At 48.3% G+C, this 20,629-nt stretch overlaps 4 protein-coding genes across 5 annotated transcripts; 2 read left to right on the top strand and 2 right to left on the bottom strand.

Moving 5' to 3' along the window:
* Positions 1 to 30: 30 nt before the first annotated feature.
* LOC117895108 (glycerol kinase) lies at positions 31 to 3,785 on the top strand. Its single transcript, XM_034802511.1, has 3 exons — positions 31 to 467; positions 2,286 to 3,416; positions 3,468 to 3,785. The coding sequence occupies exons 1-3, from the start codon at positions 231 to 233 to the stop codon at positions 3,681 to 3,683; spliced, it is 1,584 nt and encodes a 527-aa protein (XP_034658402.1). The 5' UTR covers positions 31 to 230; the 3' UTR covers positions 3,684 to 3,785.
* Positions 518 to 2,105, bottom strand: LOC117895109 (nitrilase and fragile histidine triad fusion protein NitFhit). The gene has a single exon (XM_034802512.1). It carries the CDS (start codon positions 1,977 to 1,979, stop codon positions 585 to 587), a length of 1,395 nt encoding a protein of 464 aa, XP_034658403.1. The 5' UTR covers positions 1,980 to 2,105; the 3' UTR covers positions 518 to 584.
* Positions 3,786 to 3,796: 11 nt separating the features above from the next.
* Positions 3,797 to 5,651, bottom strand: LOC117895110 (BTB/POZ domain-containing protein 10). Of its 2 annotated transcripts, XM_034802513.1 has the most exons (4): positions 4,912 to 5,647; positions 4,603 to 4,800; positions 4,179 to 4,496; positions 3,797 to 4,121 (listed from the first exon to the last, which is right to left on the bottom strand). In XM_034802513.1, exons 1-4 carry the CDS (start codon positions 5,537 to 5,539, stop codon positions 3,919 to 3,921), a joined length of 1,347 nt encoding a protein of 448 aa, XP_034658404.1. In that variant the 5' UTR covers positions 5,540 to 5,647; the 3' UTR covers positions 3,797 to 3,918. The 2 variants fall into 2 exon arrangements, with proteins under 2 accessions (XP_034658404.1, XP_034658407.1); XM_034802516.1 differs by lacking the exon at positions 4,603 to 4,800 and having other exon boundaries at positions 3,888 to 4,121; positions 4,912 to 5,651.
* Positions 5,652 to 6,980: 1,329 nt separating this feature from the next.
* Positions 6,981 to 18,815, top strand: LOC117895102 (PHD finger protein rhinoceros). The gene is given in 9 exon segments (XM_034802498.1): positions 6,981 to 7,098; positions 7,685 to 8,016; positions 8,120 to 8,702; positions 8,789 to 8,983; positions 9,046 to 9,262; positions 9,328 to 9,517; positions 9,593 to 10,212; positions 10,277 to 15,483; positions 15,485 to 18,815. Coding segments are annotated over 7 exon segments (9,999 nt in total). The 5' UTR covers positions 6,981 to 7,098; positions 7,685 to 8,016; positions 8,120 to 8,223; the 3' UTR covers positions 18,576 to 18,815.
* The last annotated feature ends 1,814 nt before the right edge of the window (positions 18,816 to 20,629 follow it).

Below are 20,629 nucleotides of genomic sequence, written 5' to 3'. Positions count from 1 at the left end.
TTGTATTTATTTTCTGCTCAATCGCAATTAATTGTGCTCCGTAGAGTAGAGCGAGTTTTCTGGTTTCACCGTTGTCGATAAGAAAAGAGAGGGCTCGACGACCTTATCTCGCAAGCAGCTTGACAATTATGAGATTCCAGTAATTCATTGTGAAAGCGAACTCGTAAGAGAGACATTTGAATGTTATTATTGTTGACTTCTGGACTCTGAAAATCTAATCGAACTTTTAAATGGAAACGCAAAGTGATATTTTTGTGGGAGCCATTGATGAGGGAACCACCTCGGCTCGCTTCATAATATTCCGCGCTGGCACTGACGACATAGTCTGCTTCCATCAGATCGAAGTTCCCTCTATATTCCAGAAGGAGGGATGGTGTGAGCAAGATCCCATGGTTATAGTGAACACTGTGAACGAGTGCATCGCTGGAGCTTGTAAGAAACTAACCGCTATCGGTGGTCAAGTCCAGGTGAGACCTATAGGATCAGCTAAAGTCAAGAGAGCAACATGTCTGCCTTCCCGGCTAAGATTTGTATTTATTAGTATGTGTCAAGGTAATTACAGTGCATAACTATTCAAACACTTTTTAGCTTTCGTTAAAATAGGTGCGATAAACCTGAGCCTCATTAATCCTCTCTTGTAGTGTGCGCGGTGGCTTGCTTTCGGTGCAATCCTCCAGCTTTACATAGATCTGATCGTTGTGACCAAAGTCTCCTTGGCGACGCGGCATAACATGGAAGTGGACATGGGGAACAGTCTGCCCGGCTTGGGCTCCATCTTGCACAGTAACTGTGGCCGATGTGGTTTGATAGATCTTCTCCAGCAACCGCTGTACCATGCAAACAGTGGCGAACATGTCTGTCATCTCGGCACAGTCGAGTCCACACAACCGGGGCGTTACTCGCTTGGTCGACACTAATACGTGACCCTCGACTACGCAACGAAGATTGGTAAATGCAAAGCAGTGCTCTGATTCGTAGAAAATGGTGCGCTTGTCCACAATGTTATCCGCAAAGGCACGATCCACGTCGGGTTCCCTGCCACGAATGTTGTAAGCCGTCAAGCTGTAAAGATCATTGCGTCGATGATCAAAGCAGGGCATGCTCTGACGAAGCGAGTCCAGAATGGAAAGGTCTATATTTGCTGTGGCTATATCCAAATCTTTTTCTCCGCCGCAATCGGCCATCACCTTTCCCCAAGGACTGATGATCATGCTGTGACCCCAGCTCTGTCGCTTTTGGTTATGCCATCCTTGTTGGGCTGCGGCGACTACAAAACACTGCGTCTCAATCGCCCTGGCACGCAGAAGAATCTCCCAGTGGGCTTTTCCCGTAGCATAGGTAAAGGCAGCTGGATACGTGAGGAGTTGAGCGCCCAACTTCCTTAACAAAATCGCCGGCTCGGCAAAACGAAGATCGTAGCAAATCTGTAGACCAACTTGGCCAGCAGCTGTTGCTACTGGCTTCTCCAAGCGCTCCCCAGCGGACACTGTATCTGATTCGCGCAACCGAATATCCTTCGTTGTGGCATCGAACAGGTGCATCTTGCGGTAGACGGAAGCGAGCTCACCCTTCTCACTAATCAGAACATGGGCATTGTAAATTTTCCCTTGATCGTTCAATTCGTGTATGCCCCCGAGAGAGAGCCACATGTGGTGGCACTTGGCCAACTCTTTGTATTCTGAAACCAGTTTCCCATCCAGCCTTTCTGCTAGCTCGATTGTCTGGGCGCGGGTTTCGCCCACAAAGTCGCAGCACTCGGGAAGAAATATCATTTGTGCATTCTCAGATTTGGCTTTCTTAATAAGCTCCTTCACCTGACTTAGATTTCCGACCTTATCGTTGGTGGATCGCATCTGCCCAACAGCAATTGTCGCACTTTGACCGTTTCTAATATTTTCCGCTCTGCTCGCCATATTTCTCAGTTGCTGTCGATTGTGGCTGGAAATACTTTGACGGATAATTTTGAATAGGCTTGACATTGAAGACCGGTAATCGGGAATGAGTGAATTTGTTTGTGCTAGTTACGGTTACGTCGCCCAATTATCACCAGGTTTCTTATCACCTATACTTTTTACTGAAGTTTAATGCATTATTTTCGTAATGGCTGAACGGGAAAAGCTCAGTGTGTACACATCCATGAAAAATGAAAAACAGCTGTTATTTTTTTTATAAATCATTTTAAATGAAATGCTTTCTTATGTTAACAACGTTGTGCCGAAAGCATTGTTTGGCCATTGAATTTACAAATTTGAAACTAAAGGAATGCATATGTATTTACATTTTAGAATATTATCACCATCGGAATAACGAACCAGCGTGAGTCTACCGTAATTTGGGACCGGCTAACAGGTCAACCCCTGGCCAATGCTATAATATGGCTGGACAATCGCACCACGAGTACGGTAGAGGAGCTATTAGAGGCCATTCCCAACAATGCCAGAAACATAAATTACCTACGCCCCCTATGTGGATTGCCGCTCTCTCCCTACTTCTCTGGGGTAAAACTGCGATGGCTACGGGACAATGTCCCTTCAGTAAAGGCTGCAATGGACAGCGGAGTGGCAATGTTTGGAACCATCGACACTTGGCTAATGTATAACCTAACGGGTGGCAAGAATGGTGGTGTCCACAAGACGGACGTGACCAATGCTTCACGAACAATGCTGATGAATATTGAAACCCTTCAGTGGGATCCCAATCTGCTGAAATTTTTTGGACTACCTAAGACCATATTACCAGAGATTTGTTCGAGCGCAGAGTTTTATGGCCGCATAGAGCAGGGCGTTCTCAAAGGGACAAGTGTAACTTCGGTCTTGGGGGATCAACAAGCAGCGCTCGTCGGACAACAGTGTCTTTCCAAAGGTCAAGCCAAGGCAACCTATGGAACTGGCTGCTTTCTGCTCTACAACACGGGCGCCTCCATTGTCCACTCTCAGCACGGGCTTTTAACGACAGTGGGCTATCAATTGGGGCGGAAGGCCACTCCTTACTATGCTTTGGAAGGAAGTGTGTCCATAGCCGGAGCTGCTTTCAATTGGCTGCGCGACAACATTGGAATCATTCAGAACTCCGGGCAGATCGAGGCTATGGCTGCCACAGTGAATAACTCTTTAGATGTCTACTTCGTGCCGGCCTTTAACGGATTGTACGCTCCTTACTGGAATCAAGATGCCAGGGGCGTCATATGTGGGCTGAGTGAGGAGACCACCAGTGAACATATTGTTCGGGCCACTCTGGAGGCGGTCTGTTTTCAGGTCCGAGATATCCTCGACTCTATGCACAAGGATTGCAAAATCCCACTGGCGCGACTGATGGTTGATGGAGGGATGACAGTAAACAACCTGTTCCTGCAGCTCCAGTCGGATCTAGTTGGAATTCATGTGCTTAGAGCCAAGATAGCAGAGACAACAGCACTGGTTAGTTTTAACAAATCATTTGATAATGCTGCTTAACCACTTGAATTTCAGGGCGCTGCAATGGCAGCTTATAAAGCTGTCGAGAATCGGTACTCCATGGAGGCTCCGCTTTCTAAATCAGGTCCCCGGGAACCTATCAAGCCTACGATAGGTTCTACTGAACGCAATCTTCGATACCAAAAATGGAAAATGGCAATTGATCGATCCTTAAACTGGGAGACTTCCACTCTGCCACAGGGCGAACGCGAGGCTTTTGATGGAGCGTAAGCGGTGTGATTCGACCACTGGAACGAATGGACTAATTCATTCGATAAATATAAATTTGTTTTCGACTGTTTTAAATTTGCACTTGAAAATTACCTAATTTAATCAATCCTTTGTTTTCGACTTTTGAATTTAATTGCATATAAAAATGTTAATGAAAAACGTAGAAAGTGGTTTCTGTGCGTCGCTGCTTACTGGCAGTGCTTCTCTTTCGGCTAAAAGCTTTCGGTCCGTTCCCTCACACGTTCTCATCCGCGATGCCAGCAGCACCGGCAACCGCTGCGGCCGCTTGTTCCAATTCGTTGATCATCACAACCCCACCGGCTGCCTCGTCCACGGCGACCACTGCAGCGGCAGCGGCACCAACTACAGGCACGACTGCAAGCTCTGCATTGTTTTGGTTTGGATTGACCGCTGCAATAGGCGGAATAGGATTTCCACCTGCAAAGGATGTGGAGCTATAGGAAGCGTACGCTATCCGCGGTGATATTTACGAACTTGCATCCAATTCTAAGGGAGGATCGGCGTTTGCTTCGGCGAGATTCGTAACGGATTTCGATTTGACGCACTGAAAATCGACATGACGACTCTTGGCTTCCTCCTTTTCCCAGGACATGTGGATAAAAGGGCGTTGGACATAGCTATAAATGACCTCGGCTCGCCCGCCTGGTCGTCGCCGAATCTTCTCCTTGTGTGTAGGATAACCTTCTATGCCGCACCGTATCTTCTTCAGTCCGCGATCCTTCATAACCTGCTTGGCCACATCCCGATTTTCGATATATTTAAAGAATCGATGCATGGCTGTGCTGTGAACGGCTGGATTAGGGAGGTATGTATTAGTAATACGAAAACGCCGCTAATATCAGTTAAGCTGATAGTGGAAAGCTAATTTGGGTCTTATGCCCAATGTAAAGAGACATACTTTGGCAATACTCCTCGCCCATTTGTGGTGGAAATTCCTCATCCCAGTCGACCATGTCATCTTCTAGAAGCACAACCACATGACACTCACGATCGCCACGCTGTGCTGAGGCCACCATCAATGGCAGTATAAGATCCTCGAGAAACAACTCAAACTGCTGACGTGCTCCTTCATTGCTGAGCTCGTGAAGAAGACCTCCTTTTTGTCGAACATAACAGAAGGCATGTTAGAAAGAAATGAAGCAAAGAGCAGAGATGGCCACAACTGAGGTTCGCCCATGTAGGAGCATTTTGCCTATGACATACTCACTTAGGTTCTGGCAGCGTACGGTAGTTGCGTCAAAGGGTATCAGAAGATAATCACAGGCTTCCTTCAGCTCAGGAACAGATACAGTTGGGGGACAGCGGATCACGCCACTTTTGTAGTACTCCAAAATTGCGCGAAATACTAAATGCGAGATGCCGTCTGCAACGTCGTATTCACCTCGCTCATTAGGATGGACAAACTGGAAGCCTGAACCGAACATGGTGCCCAGCATGGTAGTGGGGTGGGCGGTGAGCAACGATTGCTCCACCGTAAAACGGACCCCATCCACTAGCATGGAAATCCGCTCTGGCGGCACAACCTGGCGCCCACCAGCTACACCCGACGCAGCCGCTTGGCTTGTCGAGGCTCCTCCTGGACACTTGCCATCGTGCTTCGGTATGGCTCCTCCGCTGGACATTGTGTGTTGAGATTTATTTAGGGGGCGTTGCAGCCGGGAGCGATTCTTCGAGATGCGTCTTCTCCGCTCCTCGGCGGCCTCGTCCGAGTTCTCTTCAATGCTGCTGCTGTCGCTGCTGTATGTGTCTTGCTGAAGCTGGTGCTGGTGCTGCTGTTGCTGTGGCTGCTTGTTACCGCTGGTGTTGTTGCTATTGGAATTGGGAGTTGTTGACATTTTTCTCGTGTTTCTTTTGCGCCTCCGCCTCCGTCGCAAAAGATAGCTATTAGTAACAGCACCGACTGCTTCGATACACTTTAAATGGAAACAAAGAAAGGGCGTTCGTTCGTTTGTGTACCTGATTTATCGTCAAATATACCGTCAAGGCCTCGTAAATATACCAGAATATACCATTGCATCTTCAAAATATACCGTAGTCGTTAATATGATTCCTCGATTATGTTCTATTTGATATTACTAGCTTGCAAAGACTTTCACCACTGAAACAATAGTTGAAGAAGAATTTTCCAATTGAAGAATCAATTTTGCTTGTTATAAATACTCCTTTTTATTGGATTGAATACCTTATGATATTATATTTTTTATTTAAATCACCCCCTCTGGAAGCACGGTAGCTTTGTCTTCAGTATGTAAATGTATGTAAATTATTAACAGAGACTCATGTACATATGTTAACTGATATCATTAAAAATTAGTGAAAGCGCGCGGAGCAAAAGAGGATTAAAAATTCTATTGTTTTCCTGAAAATTGCACAAAGCGTTGGGCGATAAGGGAACATGAGTATACATATATTATTAGCTCGGTGTGCTATATGGTGGGGAGAATTCTTCTATCTTTGCAACAAAATTGGGGCTAGAATCCGGATTCGACATTATCATTCATAATTCATTATTCATATTCATTATAAGTCTTGCTCATCATTATCGTCTAACTAATCACCTATGGACCTTCTATTTCTATATATTTTCTATAGTCAAATATTAATATTTTATATTTAGTTCATTTATTTTGTATTTGAAGTTTTTATTCTAGCGAGCTTTCAGGAAACAATGGTAAAAACCGGTAAATACGTCACATAAATTTCAGGTGCGCCAGGTAAATTACACGGCTATTTTATCCCACGTGATGGAAATTCTCCAGGGAAATCCTCTCCTGTGTCTAAACGGTCAGGGAAATTATCTCCCGCCCGACGCTCTATATAAAATAATAAACGTTCACACTTACAGTTAGTTTTCAGTACCCCTTTCGCAGTACCCAAGTATCTCTACTGTATCTCTACATGGGTACTGCGAAAAGGTGTTTTAAAACCGTACACCGATTAGTTTCTCTTTTGAAGACTCTGGATTGTTCAAAAATAAAATCTCTCTCAATGATACCCATTTAAATTGTAAGTTTCTTTTTGTATTTGACGAAAAACCGGATAAAACAAAATACATGGATATGCCAAAAACTACCAAAGAAGTTAAAATGTGCATCGGAATATGTTCAAAAATTCCATATAAGACTTGTGTGACCAGCAAAATCTGTATGTTACGAAACTTTCTAGAACAACTTCGATTTAGCAGTCAGGTATTGCGAGTGAGGAAGTAGCGCTTAACAGCACACTGTAAGGCACAAGTTATAGTAAGACCACAATCGACAGACTTTAAAATACAACCCTGTGTATACGCAAAGATGGAGTCGAAAATTTATAATGGCGACAAATCTGTGAAAATCTTGTAAATAATCATAAAAATTGCATTGTCCCCAAAAATGCAAATGCAATTACGAAAAACGTGAGTGTTAAAGAAATGCTACGCAAAATTGATTAAACCTGTGCCATTTTCGAATTGTAACAAGTGCCTCGCGTGCGTGTCTGCGGCGGCAAAAAACGCAAATGTAAAAATATATAACAAAATTTGATTGACTTGGGATTCAAAAAAGTAGTGATACATGTGTTTAAATGATTGTATCAGCAGACGTGCTACAAAGTATCCCATCTAAATTGTGCCACATCAATAACAAATGCTTTTGTTACATTAAAAAGGGGGAAAAAGTGCAAAAAAAAACCTATGATTACTAGTGTGCTGAAGAGAGGAAGGGGAGAATGGATGGCTGCCAAGTAGAAGCTGATAAATGCAACACGCGCGCCACCTGCTTGCCTCCCGCTCGCACTCGTGGACAGAGTAAGCGCGCCCTTAAAACGAGCGTGCTGTGTGTGAGCGAGAAGGCGTGAGAGTGCGTGTTATAGCAGCTAAACAATATCCGATAGCTAAAGAGTTTTTCTATATTTTTTGTGTATTTTGGTGTGAAAACACAAGGATGGACAAAAAATTATGAAAAACCTAAAATATTTATGTTTTTATATTTCCGAACATCAAGTCGAGCAGCAGAAGCGTGGCAATTATTTAAATAAATTAAGCAAAACATAAACACAAAAAAGCACAAAGTGTGTGCAAAATAACGAACAAAACAAACCGAAGCAAAAGAACGTGAGAAGAGGAGCGGACCGGGAAAAAGATAATAAATTGCCTGGAGAGGAGTGCTGAGCACGCAGGACTGCAAAGTGGCGTCGCTACTGGAGATTAGGGCTGGGGCAGCAGCGGCGTCCATGTCCAAGGGGCGGCACAACAATAACCACTATTGCACCACTACCAGGAGAGCGCAGCAGCAGCAGCCGGTGTGGTGTCGCCAATTGTGGCCTTAAGCATGTAGTAAGTGCTGAAGGTGCCTTTGCAAAGATCGAATTCCAATTGAACTCTCCAATCTCTTTCTCTCTCTCTCTCTACCTTTCTGTCTTAAATTGGAATGACTTAGGTCTTGAAGCAACAACCCGTTCTCTTACCAAGCACAAGACACGAGGAAGAAGAAGTAAATCAAAACAGCAGAAACACACAAAACAAACTCGACACCAATGAAAAATGTCACAAAGAGGTAAGCGCGGTAATCAACATCATCATCAGTCGCATCATCCGCCGCCGCAGCAGCAACAGCGGAAGGATGTTGAGCCGCAGCCGCCCCCCACTAAGCGGCGTAAAGGCAGACCGCCCAATGGGGCGACAACAGCAGCGGCAGCAATAGCAGCGACAGCGGGAGCGGGAGCGGGATCAACAACAGGAGGAGATCGAGTTCCAATTATACCGTCAAGTAAAAGCAAAAACGATGTGGAACAGGAGCTTGATATTGGTGAAAGAGGAAATGAAAGTGGACTACTTGGAGCCGCCAGCAGCAGCAGCAGCATTAGCAAATCCAAGTCAACGAAGCAGGCCAAATCGTCTAGTAAATGCAAGTCGCAGGGGGCGAGTACGAGCAGCTCATGGCAGGCTCGCTCCGTGGCAGACATTAAAATGTCGAGCATTTACAATCGCAGCTCAACGGAGGCCCCAGCTGAACTTTACCGGTGGGTATTGGATGAAAGGGGAAAGAAATCGGCTCTTGCCTTGAATCTCGCTAAATAGCCCCGTTCTTCTCCCGTCACTTTTACAGCAAGGATCTCATTAGCGCAATGAAATTGCCAGACTCGGAGCCATTGGCCAATTATGAGTATTTAGTTGTTGCGGATCAATGGAAGCAGGAATGGGAGAAGGGCGTACAAGTACCTGTTAACCCGGACTCCCTTCCCGAGCCATGCGTTTACGTTCTGCCTGAGCCAATTGTGTCGCCAGCCCACGACTTTAAGCTGTGAGTGTTATGATCTAGAGTCCACAAATCCCAGTTTTAACACTCTTCGCATCTCTTTTCAGTCCGAAAAATCGCTATCTGCGCATTACCAAAGACGAGCACTATTCGCCGGAGCTGCATTGCCTGACGAATGTCGTTGCCTTGGCAGAGAACACCTGTGCCTACGACATAGATCCCATTGATGAGGCCTGGCTGCGTCTCTACAATGGCGATCGTGCCCAATGCGGTGCTTTCCCCATTAACGAGACACAGTTCGAGCGCGTCATTGAGGAGCTGGAGGTAAGTTTCCCCATTGATCGCTTCCCGAAACACTTCTTCATTTGAGGGTGCACTTTTGTCGTCAGGTTCGTTGCTGGGAGCAGATTCAAGTCATTCTTAAGCAAGAGGAAGGCTTGGGCATTGAGTTCGATGAGAACGTCATCTGCGATGTTTGTCGGTCCCCTGACTCCGAGGAGGCCAACGAAATGGTATTCTGTGATAATTGCAATATCTGTGTGCATCAGGCTTGTTACGGCATTACAGCAATCCCATCAGGTAAGCAGCGACAACGAAGAATCCCTCCTGTAAATGTGTCCCCAAAATTGTATGTTTGTTGCCCTTGCTTCGCAGGTCAATGGCTATGTCGCACCTGTTCCATGGGCATAACTCCTGACTGCGTACTCTGTCCGAACAAGGGTGGTGCCATGAAGTCCAACAAATCGGGCAAGCACTGGGCCCATGTTTCTTGCGCCCTGTGGATACCCGAAGTGAGCATTGGATGTGTGGATCGCATGGAGCCGATAACAAAAATCTCAAGCATTCCTCAATCGCGTTGGTCTTTGGTCTGCGTGCTCTGCCGAAAGCGCGTGGGCAGCTGCATCCAATGCTCGGTGAAGCCCTGCAAGACAGCATACCATGTGACCTGCGCATTCCAGCACGGCTTGGAGATGCGGGCCATCATCGAAGAGGGCAATGCCGAAGATGGCGTGAAATTGCGATCCTATTGCCAGAAGCACAGCATGAGCAAAGGCAAGAAGGAGAACGCTGGCGGTGCAAGTGGGGGAGGCAGTGCCTCGGTCACGAATTCCATGCACAAAGCGAACAAGTACACAGGCGGCACAGGCGGAGTAGGCGACGAGGGCAGCAGTGCTTGTGGTAAGACAGGAGAGGATCAACGCAGGCGTAAGAATCATCGAAAGAACGACATGACCTCCGAGGAGCGTAACCAGGCAAGGGCTCAGCGTCTACAGGTATTTGAAAACGATCGATGAATGAGTTGAATGTTTGCATGATTTTAATATTTGTTATTCTTAGGAAGTGGAGGCGGAGTTCGACAAGCATGTGAACATTAATGACATCAGTTGTCATTTATTCGATGTGGACGACGATGCCATTGTGGCCATATACAACTATTGGAAGCTGAAGCGAAAGTCGCGCCACAATCGGGAGCTGATACCGCCCAAGTCTGAGGACGTGGAAATGATAGCCCGCAAGCAGGAGCAGCAGGACTTGGAGAACCATAAGCTGGTGGTTCACTTGCGGCAAGATCTAGAACGAGTTCGCAATCTCTGCTATATGGTTAGCCGGAGGGAAAAACTGTCGCGCTCCCTATTCAAGCTACGCGAGCAGGTCTTCTATAAGCAGCTGGGAGTGCTCGACGAAATGCGCCTGGACAAGCAGCAGCAGAAGCAGGAAGAAAAGCAGCGTCCCGCGTTAGACATGGACGCTGTAATATACGCCAACGATGGGCCTACGTTGTACGATCGCTTCTACAGCTCGGCTGGAGGACAAACTGTGCCGGCACAGTACCAGGATCTGAAGTATATCCTCGAGCAGCTCATGGGCAAGCTACAGAGTGGAAAACAGAGGCGTGGACGTGCCTCCCAGTCCCCCAACAAGCGTAAGCAGGTGGCTAAGGCTTCCCCTACTAAGAAGATCAACAATGGCTCCATTACCTCCCGCACATCTTCTCCAGAGAAGCCGGCAGCGATGGGCAAGGTGGCATCCATGTCCTCCACCGCTGCAAAGGTGCGGGGGGCGCCGCCTGGGAAACCTCCTGCAGGGAGGCGTGCCTCGAAGAGCGGCGCGGCGACGGGGACGTCGACCCACAACAAAACCCAATCACAACCGCATTCCCATATCCGGAGCAGTGCGTCCTCCCATACGTCAAGCGGCAGTTCATCATCTGGTGATTCCAGCTCGCCGAATGGCACCAGTAGTTCCGACAGTTCCTCTGCAAGCGATTCAGGCAGTGAACGCGGAAGCTCAAGCGCGGCCAGCGGAATCTCCAGGCGAAAGTCCTCCTCCACAGGAAGTCCCCTCAAAAAGCAAAGCTACGCTCGCTCCGTGGAGCAGCGACAGAAACAGCGCCAGCGTCGCCAAAGTGAGGCGGCTGCGGGTGTGCCTGCGGCGTCTCCGAGCTCAAGATCTGCCACCAGCTCTAGCGAAGATGAGGACGAGCAGCAGAGGCGGAGGCAAGAATCTGAGCGTGAGAACCGCGGACGGGGATCAATTTACAACAAAACAGTACCTAACAGAACCCAACCAACTAAGTCAAAGCAATGCAGTCAAGCAGATGGTGGAGCCGCAGTCGGAATGGGAGCGAGACGAAAATTGTCTACAACAACACGAGGATTGGCTCAAATGCACAAGGATGCCGAGGAGAGCTTGTCGAGCGATGGGAGTGAAGAACTGCTGCCTCTGAAAGGCGAACGGCAACGTGAGGTCATTTCATCGTCGGGACTGGCGCTGTCTGGCCCGACGACCGGTGGAACGAAGATGGGGCAACACATTTACTCTGACTCAGAGAGCAGTTCCTCCCCCAACGAGAAGGAGCTGGAAGAAGTAACCACTCTCGAGAGCAACGTAAGTGACTCTCAGAACCAGCAGACTATACGTACAAAGGCAGCTATGAAGGAGTTTGTGCCAGGGACAGCTGCAACATCGACCCAATCAGCCACAACTGCCACAGCCGCTGCCAGCAAATCCACAAAAGAGGCAAAAGAAGGAGGCACCAGCTCCAAAGCGAATTCCAACGCCAAGTTGCCATATCCAGCGGATCTCCTGGTAGTCCCACAGCGTCAGGCGGCCAAGAAGGCTTCCGAAAACATGCGCTCCACGAATCTCGCAGCAACACTGCAGCCAGATGCCGCGGATAGAGTGCGGGAGCCAGAAACCAACTCGGCTGCTCCTATAGGCAAGAACAAGCCCAAGGATTCCGTCTCGAAGCAAGCGATGGATGCGGAGAGATTCGGAGGGGGAGACAAGGCTCGAACCAAAGAGCAGGCCAAGCCTACAGCGAAGTCGGTTGGAGAAGGGATTGTGGAGCGTGGCAAGCGGGGCAGACCGCCCAAAGTGCCAAGAGATCCCACTGCCTCCTATAACACCAGCATTGAAAAAGGGAAACCACCTCCGCCTGCCGAAGCAAAGTCTATTGATCTTGTTTCAAATCCTACCACAGCCAAGACCAGTTTCGCTGTCTCCTATGTGCCACAGAGACAAGCAGCTAAGAAGGCGGCGGAGCAGCTGAAAAGCAGCAAGCCCCTGCAGGAAACTGCCTTCTCAAATGCGAACGAGTCTGCAGAGAAGGAACTATCGTCGACGACAACGGGGACGGCTTCGACAGGAACAACAACAACTTCGGCAAAACCCACGAGAAGAACTTCACTGAAGGAAGCACCTAACCCTCCAAAGGAAAGCTTAGGTAACCGGAAAAAGTCGAAGGAGGAGGCAGTGGTGACGGCAACAAAAACGACAACACCAATAAAGCGTCGGATTGCGGCACCCAATTTGTCCAGCTCCAGCTCTGGGGATAGCGAAAGCTCCAGTTCGTCCAGCAGCTCAGGGAGCAGCTCGAGCAGTGGCAGCGGTAGTGATTCAGAAAGCGAATCGGAGGCCAGCGATGCAGATAAAGCAAGGCAAACAAACAAGGAGCCAGCTCCAAGCGCTGTATCATCGTGCAGTACCGTTTCCTCCAATGTGCCAAAGCGTTCACCACGTAAATCTATGGACAAGCCCGCAGCATCAGGAGCAGCCGTGGCCACCGCGCCGCCCCCGCCACCACCGCCTCTACCTGTTAGGACTCGTCAGAACTCCACCAACAAATCGCCAAAGAGAGCACCCCAAAAATCAGTAGCCACGATTGCAATTCAGGACGATGCCCAAAATGCCCCCAAATTGCACCCCTATCGCCGCCAATTCTCTCCAGACGACGGAACGAAGCAAGTCCAATCGGAGCAATTCACCAAAAGAGCAACGCGTGGCTCCAAGTCACGCCCTCCCTCGCCATTGGTAAAATCCTCTCCAGAAAAACAAACCCCCCGACGAAAATCTCGAGCTGACGAGTCACCCAAAAAGTTACCAAACTGGGAGCATGAAATAAATCAGAGAAAGGCGGCCAGCGGAAAAGCTACCAGCGCGTTGGACAAGATGTTGGATAAAAAACAGCAGCAAATCAACAATTCCACGTCGGCATCACCTCCCAGAAAATCACCCATTCCTACACCTCCTACACCGCCGCCAGCTCCTTCGCCGCCGCCCGTTAAGCCCCAACATGATCCTGAGCCAGTTGTCGAACCCGAGATGGGTATAGATCCCGAACCAGAGCCGGAACCGGAACCCACAACAGAGGCAGGTGAATTGCCTATGGATATTGATGAGGAGCTGACCACCGCTCCAACGCATACGCAGTTATCGGCCAATGCCAGCAAACTCGCAGACATCATTGATGACGAGCGGCCGCCTGCCGCTCCACTTCCTGCCTCGCCCACACCCACTCCCACCTCTAACGACGAGTTGTCGGATGCCGGAAGTGATCTCAGCGCGCGATGTCGCAGTCGCTGGCGCTCGAGGCGGAGGAGGAGGAGACGAAGCCACGAGCCAGACGAAGAGCACACCCATCACACGCAGCACCTCTTAAACGAAATGGAAATGGCACGCGAGTTGGAGGAGGAAAGGAAGAACGAGCTGCTGGCGAATGCTAGTAAGTATTCCGCGTCAACATCGTCTCCAGCAGTGACTGTCATACCACCCGATCCTCCGGAAATCATAGAATTGGATTCAAACTCGGCCAACTCGGGAGGAGATCAGCAACAGCAGGCGCATCCGCATCCGCAACTGCAGGAGCAGCCGTTGCCACGACAGCTGATGGTACACTCACCCGCAAGCGAGGTAGCCTCTTCCATTCAGCAGCAGGAACCATCGCACCAGACCTTAATCGACCAGTTGCCGGTGGAGCATATGGCGGCCCCTGTGCTGACAATCGGTACAACGGCCCCATGTGTCCTAGAGCCGATTGTAGACACCATTCTAGAGATGGAGGACAGCAAGTTTGCGAATAACTTTGCGTCAAGCCTAGCCAGCGTGCTGAATCCGCCGAATCCCGGGCAGATGAGCCTCCTCGGATCGAGCCTAGATAGAGGGGAGCAAATCTCCGAAGAGGATAGCATCCAGGCCACCCGAAATCTCCTGGAGAAATTGCGGAAGACCAAGCGAAAGGCCCAGGATGACTGCTGCTCGAAGGAAGTCGTTGACTTGTTGCCCCCCACGCCAGCCATACCGTCGGTGTTTCCGTTCCACAATGCTGCTGATCCCGAGGATATTATTCATGCCCAGAAGGAGCAACAACAACAACAGCAACAACAACAGCATCAGCAGCAACAACAACAGCAGCAGCAACAACAACAACAAAGTTGTCTATACGGAAACTCTTCAGGACCGAACTCTGTGGCTTCACTAACGATTAAGGACTCGCCGATGACAGCCAACAGTGGAAGCTATGCTAATAGTTTGACCAACACTCCGAATGCCACGCCCACGAATACCACAATGGGAAATAATCTGGGAGCAAGTAGTGGCTACCAGGTGAATTTTGGAAACTCCCAGCAAGCGCCGTCCCTGAGCTGCTTTCTTGAGAAGTCACCCCACCAAAAGGGGGGATGTCCACTTTCCAAAAATGGAGGAGGAGGTGCAGGAGTACCGGGAGCCACTCCAGACTTTGTAGACCTCGCTGCGGCGGCTGTGAAGAATAGTATCGGAAGGTACCACGGTGGAGCAGCGGTTCCGGGCCCTCAGTCAGGGGCAGGGGGCAACAGCAACAGCAACAAACTTAGTGACTACGACGAGAACACGCGCATGCAGTCGCCATTCGGCCGGATGCAGCGCTGGAACGAAAACGATCTCATAGCAGCGCGGCGCAGTAGCTCCCCAAGCTCAGTCTCCGAGTCAAACGATCAGCCCCCAGCAACAGTGGCTGCCCGCAACATATCCCAGCTGGAGGGCTGCAAGACCTTCTTCAACAACTACGCCAGTGGTAATGGTGGAGGCGGGAGTACAGTCAATCCCACTACTCCCTACAGTCATGCTCCTCTGGTCAATGGAATTGACGGCATGTCCATGTTTAGCAACGCTGTGGCACCCCAGCAACAAACAACGCCGACCCAGCAGCAACAACAGCAGAGGACGCCGAATAGTCAGTACAACGGAGGAATCTATCCCCAACTGTCGGCGATGATGCACACCCAGAACGCCAACAGAAGCGACTCCGAGTCTGTACGGCAATGGTGGAGTCGGTGTGGTGTCTGGTGTGAGCGTGAGTGTAGGTGTGGGAGCTGTACCGACAACACTACCGCTGCCACCGCCACCACAAGCACCCCAGTATTCCGGGGCGCCGTACACCACGCCCAGCCTGGGAATGCTGCCAGTTCAGCAGCAGTCTGTCGTTCCGCCCGTTCAAGTCACGACTACCTCAAACCATCAGTTTGCTCTGGCCTCGCCGGTAGACGGAAAGATTCCCACCTACCCTGCCCATCCAGCTCAGCTGCTTAGCAGTTGCGTGGAAGCAGCGGTAGTGTCGATGATGCCTCCAACGACACCAGGTACCGCCGTCGCAAGCAAAGATTCGCCGAACAAGAGGGGCAGCGTCAATAGCGGGAGCGCAGCGAAGAAGCAGCCAAACAAATCACCTCAAATGCCTCAGGGGAAATCTCCAGGAAAGTCTCCCAGGCCAGCCCTGCACCCGCCGACGCCTCCTACGCCCACTCCAGCTGCGACTGTACCACCATCGAAGTATGACCCGCTGACACACACGATCCAGGGCAAGCCCCGACAACGCGCCCCAAGGGGAAGTGGCGGTTCTGCGGCTCCAGGTAGAGGCAGGGGACGTGGAAGAGGACGGGGTCGTGGAGCAGGGACTGCCAGTGGAATGGCCATATCCCTCCCGCCGCCCATGTCGGATTACGGAAGCAACACGCATATAGTCAACAACCTGGTGGGAACGCCCTTCGAGTTTAATAACTACGACGACGACATGGCGGGACCAGGAGTGGAGAATCTGCAGTCGTTGAGGGATCGGCGCAGAAGCTTCGAGCTGCGAACGCCGCGAGGTCAGGCCAAGCCCACACCCACGACCACTGCAGCGACAACAACAAACCCGTTGCTGCATCCTGTGCTGCCGGGACCTGTGGATATGAGGACCTACAATCTCGGATTCGAGGCTCCGCATAGCACGGCTTCCCAAGAGGCCTACCAGAACAACCTCCTGGGTGCCTTTGACTCCGGAACCGCAGATCAAACTCTTAGCGAGTTTGACGAGGAAGATGAACGCCAATTCCAGTCCGCTCTTCGTGCGACAGGTACTGGAACCTCGCCCAGCAAGCAGCCGGCTGTGACAGCAGCGCCAGTTTCCCCTGCTCCTGCTAATACCCCTGCTGTAAACTCTCAACCCGCCGCAAATCTGCACCTTCACTCGACAGAGGCCAATCAAATGGCACTGAGTGTCGCTTCCACAGTGGGCGCAACCCACTTGATGGAGGGATCGCTGGTTGAGGCTTCCCTAGAGGCAACCTCGGAGGAGGTTTCAATAGACTCGGACACAACAATACTGAACAGCAAAACGTCCAGCGATGCCCGTAGCCAGTTGAAGCTGAAGATCAAGAGCCCTCTGGCATACTCTGGGGAGCACTACAGTACAATGACAAACAGCCTAAGCAGCAGCCTGAGTCTCTCCAGCAGTACTCTGGTGCAGTCTTCGAGTGCTGTGCAAACCACGGTGTCCACCTCCACTGTGGTCAGTGCTTCCTCCGTGGGCAGCGGCAACTCTCGACGAATGCGCAAGAAGGAGCTGCTCAGCTTGTATGTAGTGCAGAAGGATAACCTCAACGACGACAGCTCCTGCGGACTTCCAGCGGCGTCCGACAGCCTTCCCCTGGATAACCTTCTACGCAAGTCTGAGGAGGAGGAGGATGTGGCCACCGGCAATGGAAATGGAAATGGGTCTAAGAGGTTCAAAAAGAACTCTAGCAGCAGGGAACTGCGCGCTCTCGACGCCAATTCAGTGCTACAGGAAGACCAACTGCTCGCAGGCGTTTCGGGCGGCGGAGCAGGAACGGTATCTGGCGATGGAAGACGTCGCAGCGCTTGCAGCTCCGGTAGCAATAACGTCAACAACGGAAAGACCGGTGCGGCCAGCAGTGCGGGTAAGCGTCGAGGACGGAGCAAGACTCTCGAGAGCAGCGAAGACGATCATCAGACCCCCAAGTTGAAGATTAAAATCCGTGGATTGTCGGGAAGCGAGGCAGTCGGTTCTGTAGGGATTTCCAGTGCGGGCGATAGCAAGAGCTACAGCTATGAGATGACTCGCAGAGCTTGTCCTCCCAAGAAGCGCTTGACAAGCAACTACAGCACTCCAACGCTGGAGGAGATCAAGAGGGATTCCATGAACTATCGTAAAAAAGTCATGCAGGATTTTGACAAAGGCGATGAGCACAATAAGCGGGATAACTCTGTCATAACTTTGGATGGAGAATCTCTGATGCCTCAGCCTCCCAGCAAGCGACCAAAGTCGTCAAAGCCGAAAAAGGACAAAAAGGAGAAGAAACGCCAAAAGCAGAAGCAGCTCAGTTTGAACAGTAGCTCAACAGCAACCACAATGACTACCACGTTAATTGAGAACACGGTCAGTGCCTCACCAGGCGATAAGCCAAAGCTGATCCTGCGAATTAACAAGCGCAAAACTGAGACTTCGATGAAAATCACTTGCTTGGAGCAGCCGTCGGTGAACGAGGCACCCCTGCGCCTGAAAATAGCCAGAAACTCCTCGGGAGGAGGGTATATAATCGGCGCTAAAGCTGAAAAGAAGGAAGATCCGCCACCGGATGCGCCTAATGTGTCCCCACATCAGATTCCGCTGATGCTTCCCCTCGGGGAGACATCGCCCCAAGGGCTGCTAATCAACAGCTTCACACCGCACTCCCAGAATGCGAATGCCTCTCCAGCGCTGATAGGCAAAGACACCGGAACGCCATCGCCGCCCTGTTTGGTAATAGACTCCAGCAAAAGTGCTGATGTGCATGACTCCACTTCGCTGCCGGAGAGCGGCGTGGCTGCCATAGGTGTCCCTGCTTCGCTGGTAGGTGCCACTACCCCGCTGTGCGTGAACGTGGGTAACTATGAGAATAGCAACAACTCGTTGCCATCGGCCAGCGGCACTGGGTCTGCGTCCAGTAATTCCTGCAATAGTCATTCGAACAACAATAACAACAACAGCAGTGGAGGAGGCTCAGCCAGCGGAGGTGGCAGTTTGCTTCCATTAAAAAAAGACTGTGAGGTTAGATGATAATCATAAAAAAGCGAGAGAATCGCTTATGTGTGTTTTTTTATCACTTCATTCATTTCATTTTCCCCTTGTGTGTGATCCTTGTCCCTTTTGGTTTAAATGAGCATTACCCTTCCATCCTCTTCCATGTCCCTCGCGAACTTTCAAGTGTACAGCTAGTTTGTAAGCCCCCTTCTTCACCCAACTTCTTTGTCTGTAACATGTTTGTTGTAATCGCATGAGCGTAACAAGATATTATCAATATAGACACACGTCTATAAATATATATAAAACCAATACATAGAGAGAGCATTATACATAGTAAGGCCTCACTTCAAGAAACAAGTAAAGCTAATTGTACATTTTTAGTAAAAGCAGATTATACTTTTAAGGTTTTGTAAAATACTGTATTAAAGTTAAAAAAAAAAACGGAAAGGAACGTGTAACCCAAAAAATCCAAAAATGCTCTCGGTTTAGGTTTACGAATGCCTCCATTCACCCAAAAATCCTTCCACTCCTATTCACTCAAATTATCGATAAAACCAAGCACATATACATATATATATATATATATATATATATATATATATATATATATATATATATATATATATATATATATATATATATATATCTGTATATATGTATATATATATACATATATCTGTATATATATATATATATATATATATATATATATATATATATATATATATATGTATGTATATAAATCTAAAATCTATTTATTAATACCTATTTAATTCAAAAAAGCGTATATTAATCGTAAAATACTAGCAAAAAACAAAAAAAACAAAACTGTTAAACGCGTGCAAAAGTAACAAAAAACCACAACAAATGTAGCCTATAGTCATTAATTGTAGTTCTTAGCGAAAATCAAAGTCGGTAGGTAGTCTCTGACCGCAATCTAAGTGCATATAATTTCCCGCCCTCACCCCTATACCTAGAGAGATGAACAAGAAATTAACAATTTATCCTACCCAATTCAAGGGTAATGTTTGTATTTTAGAATGTAAGAGTACGACGAGACGTATCGAAAAGAAACTCCAAATGAATTAGTTTCGTTTTAGTTTTTTTTTAGCGATTTTTTAAATGTAAAGCAATGTAACATAGGCAAAAGTCCACTGGTTTTCTATAAGCAAAGATCTGTTGCTAAAGCCAAGTCATGAACTCACGCGCCTAAAATACAAAACAAAACAAAAAAAGGTCGCTTTTAAACCCACGGAGGCACTCTCACCATCTTGGAGATATTCACCCGATGTGATTGCATTCCAGATTCCAGTTCAGGACCTCAAAGACTTTCAAGTCCTCATAGACTTTTAGGAAATCCAAATCGCCATAGGGTCGTTGTGCATGCTAGTACTCCTCACTAAATTACTTATTGACTTAATCACATTGGGCGTGGTGCCTCCATTTAATGGAAGAAGTTATCCAGAATACATTAAAGAAACAAATGCAGCAAATATTAATTCCAGAATATTAAACACCCAAAAGAAGGCATAGGGAATAATTCAAATTGTGCAAAGATTAAATTGTAGACAGTAATTGCAAGAGTAAATTAAAAAGTTTTCGATAATTGTGTAATTGTATATAAGTGTGTGCGAGAAATGTTTTTAATTATTATTACGTTTAATCTAATTATTAATTAATGATTATGATTATTAATTTTAATTCTAGTTCTTAGCAAAAATTTAATAAAAGCAAAAAGCCTTATTTAAAAACAAAACTAATAAACGCTGCAAAATATCTTATTTCCTTTTCAAGTCGGTTTTAGTAGACATTTGGACATAGTCAAGCTGTTATTATGATGATTGACGTGTGAACTAATTCTTCCCAAATCCCTAAGTAAACGAATATTTGTCAATTAGAGTGAAAACCAAAAGTCCAACGTCATGGAGTCTTTCGAATTGAATTGGTTTTTATGATGTCTTGATGAAACTACCAAGTCTTTGTAGTTGGCAAAAACAAACATTATTTCTTTAGGGGCAGAGTCGGCAGACTTTTATGCACAAAAAGCAACAAACCTCGGACGCATTGAGATTTCATTTTCGGTCAAC

The sequence above is a fragment of the Drosophila subobscura genome, chromosome J (assembly GCF_008121235.1).
Source record: "Drosophila subobscura isolate 14011-0131.10 chromosome J, UCBerk_Dsub_1.0, whole genome shotgun sequence".
In the NCBI taxonomy this organism is placed as follows: domain Eukaryota; kingdom Metazoa; phylum Arthropoda; class Insecta; order Diptera; family Drosophilidae; genus Drosophila; species Drosophila subobscura.
The sequence above is the reverse complement of the archived record's forward strand: the minus strand, read 5'-3'. Positions and strand labels throughout refer to the sequence as shown.

Bases quoted from the DNA above. Each gene is read 5' to 3' on its own strand.
- LOC117895110 (XM_034802513.1), bottom strand. From the start codon at position 5,539: ATGTCAACAACTCCCAATTCCAATAGCAACAACACCAGCGGTAACAAG. The intron at 4,801-4,911 runs GTGAGTATGTCA...TTCGACAAAAAG, and splicing joins CGTACGCTGCCAGAACCTAA to GAGGTCTTCTTCACGAGCTC. The intron at 4,497-4,602 runs GTATGTCTCTTT...TCCCTAATCCAG, and splicing joins GGGCGAGGAGTATTGCCAAA to CCGTTCACAGCACAGCCATG.
- LOC117895109 (XM_034802512.1), bottom strand. From the start codon at position 1,979: ATGTCAAGCCTATTCAAAATTATCCGTCAAAGTATTTCCAGCCACAAT.
- LOC117895108 (XM_034802511.1), top strand. From the start codon at position 231: ATGGAAACGCAAAGTGATATTTTTGTGGGAGCCATTGATGAGGGAACC. The intron at 468-2,285 runs GTGAGACCTATA...TTTACATTTTAG, and splicing joins CTATCGGTGGTCAAGTCCAG to AATATTATCACCATCGGAAT. The intron at 3,417-3,467 runs GTTAGTTTTAAC...CTTGAATTTCAG, and splicing joins TAGCAGAGACAACAGCACTG to GGCGCTGCAATGGCAGCTTA.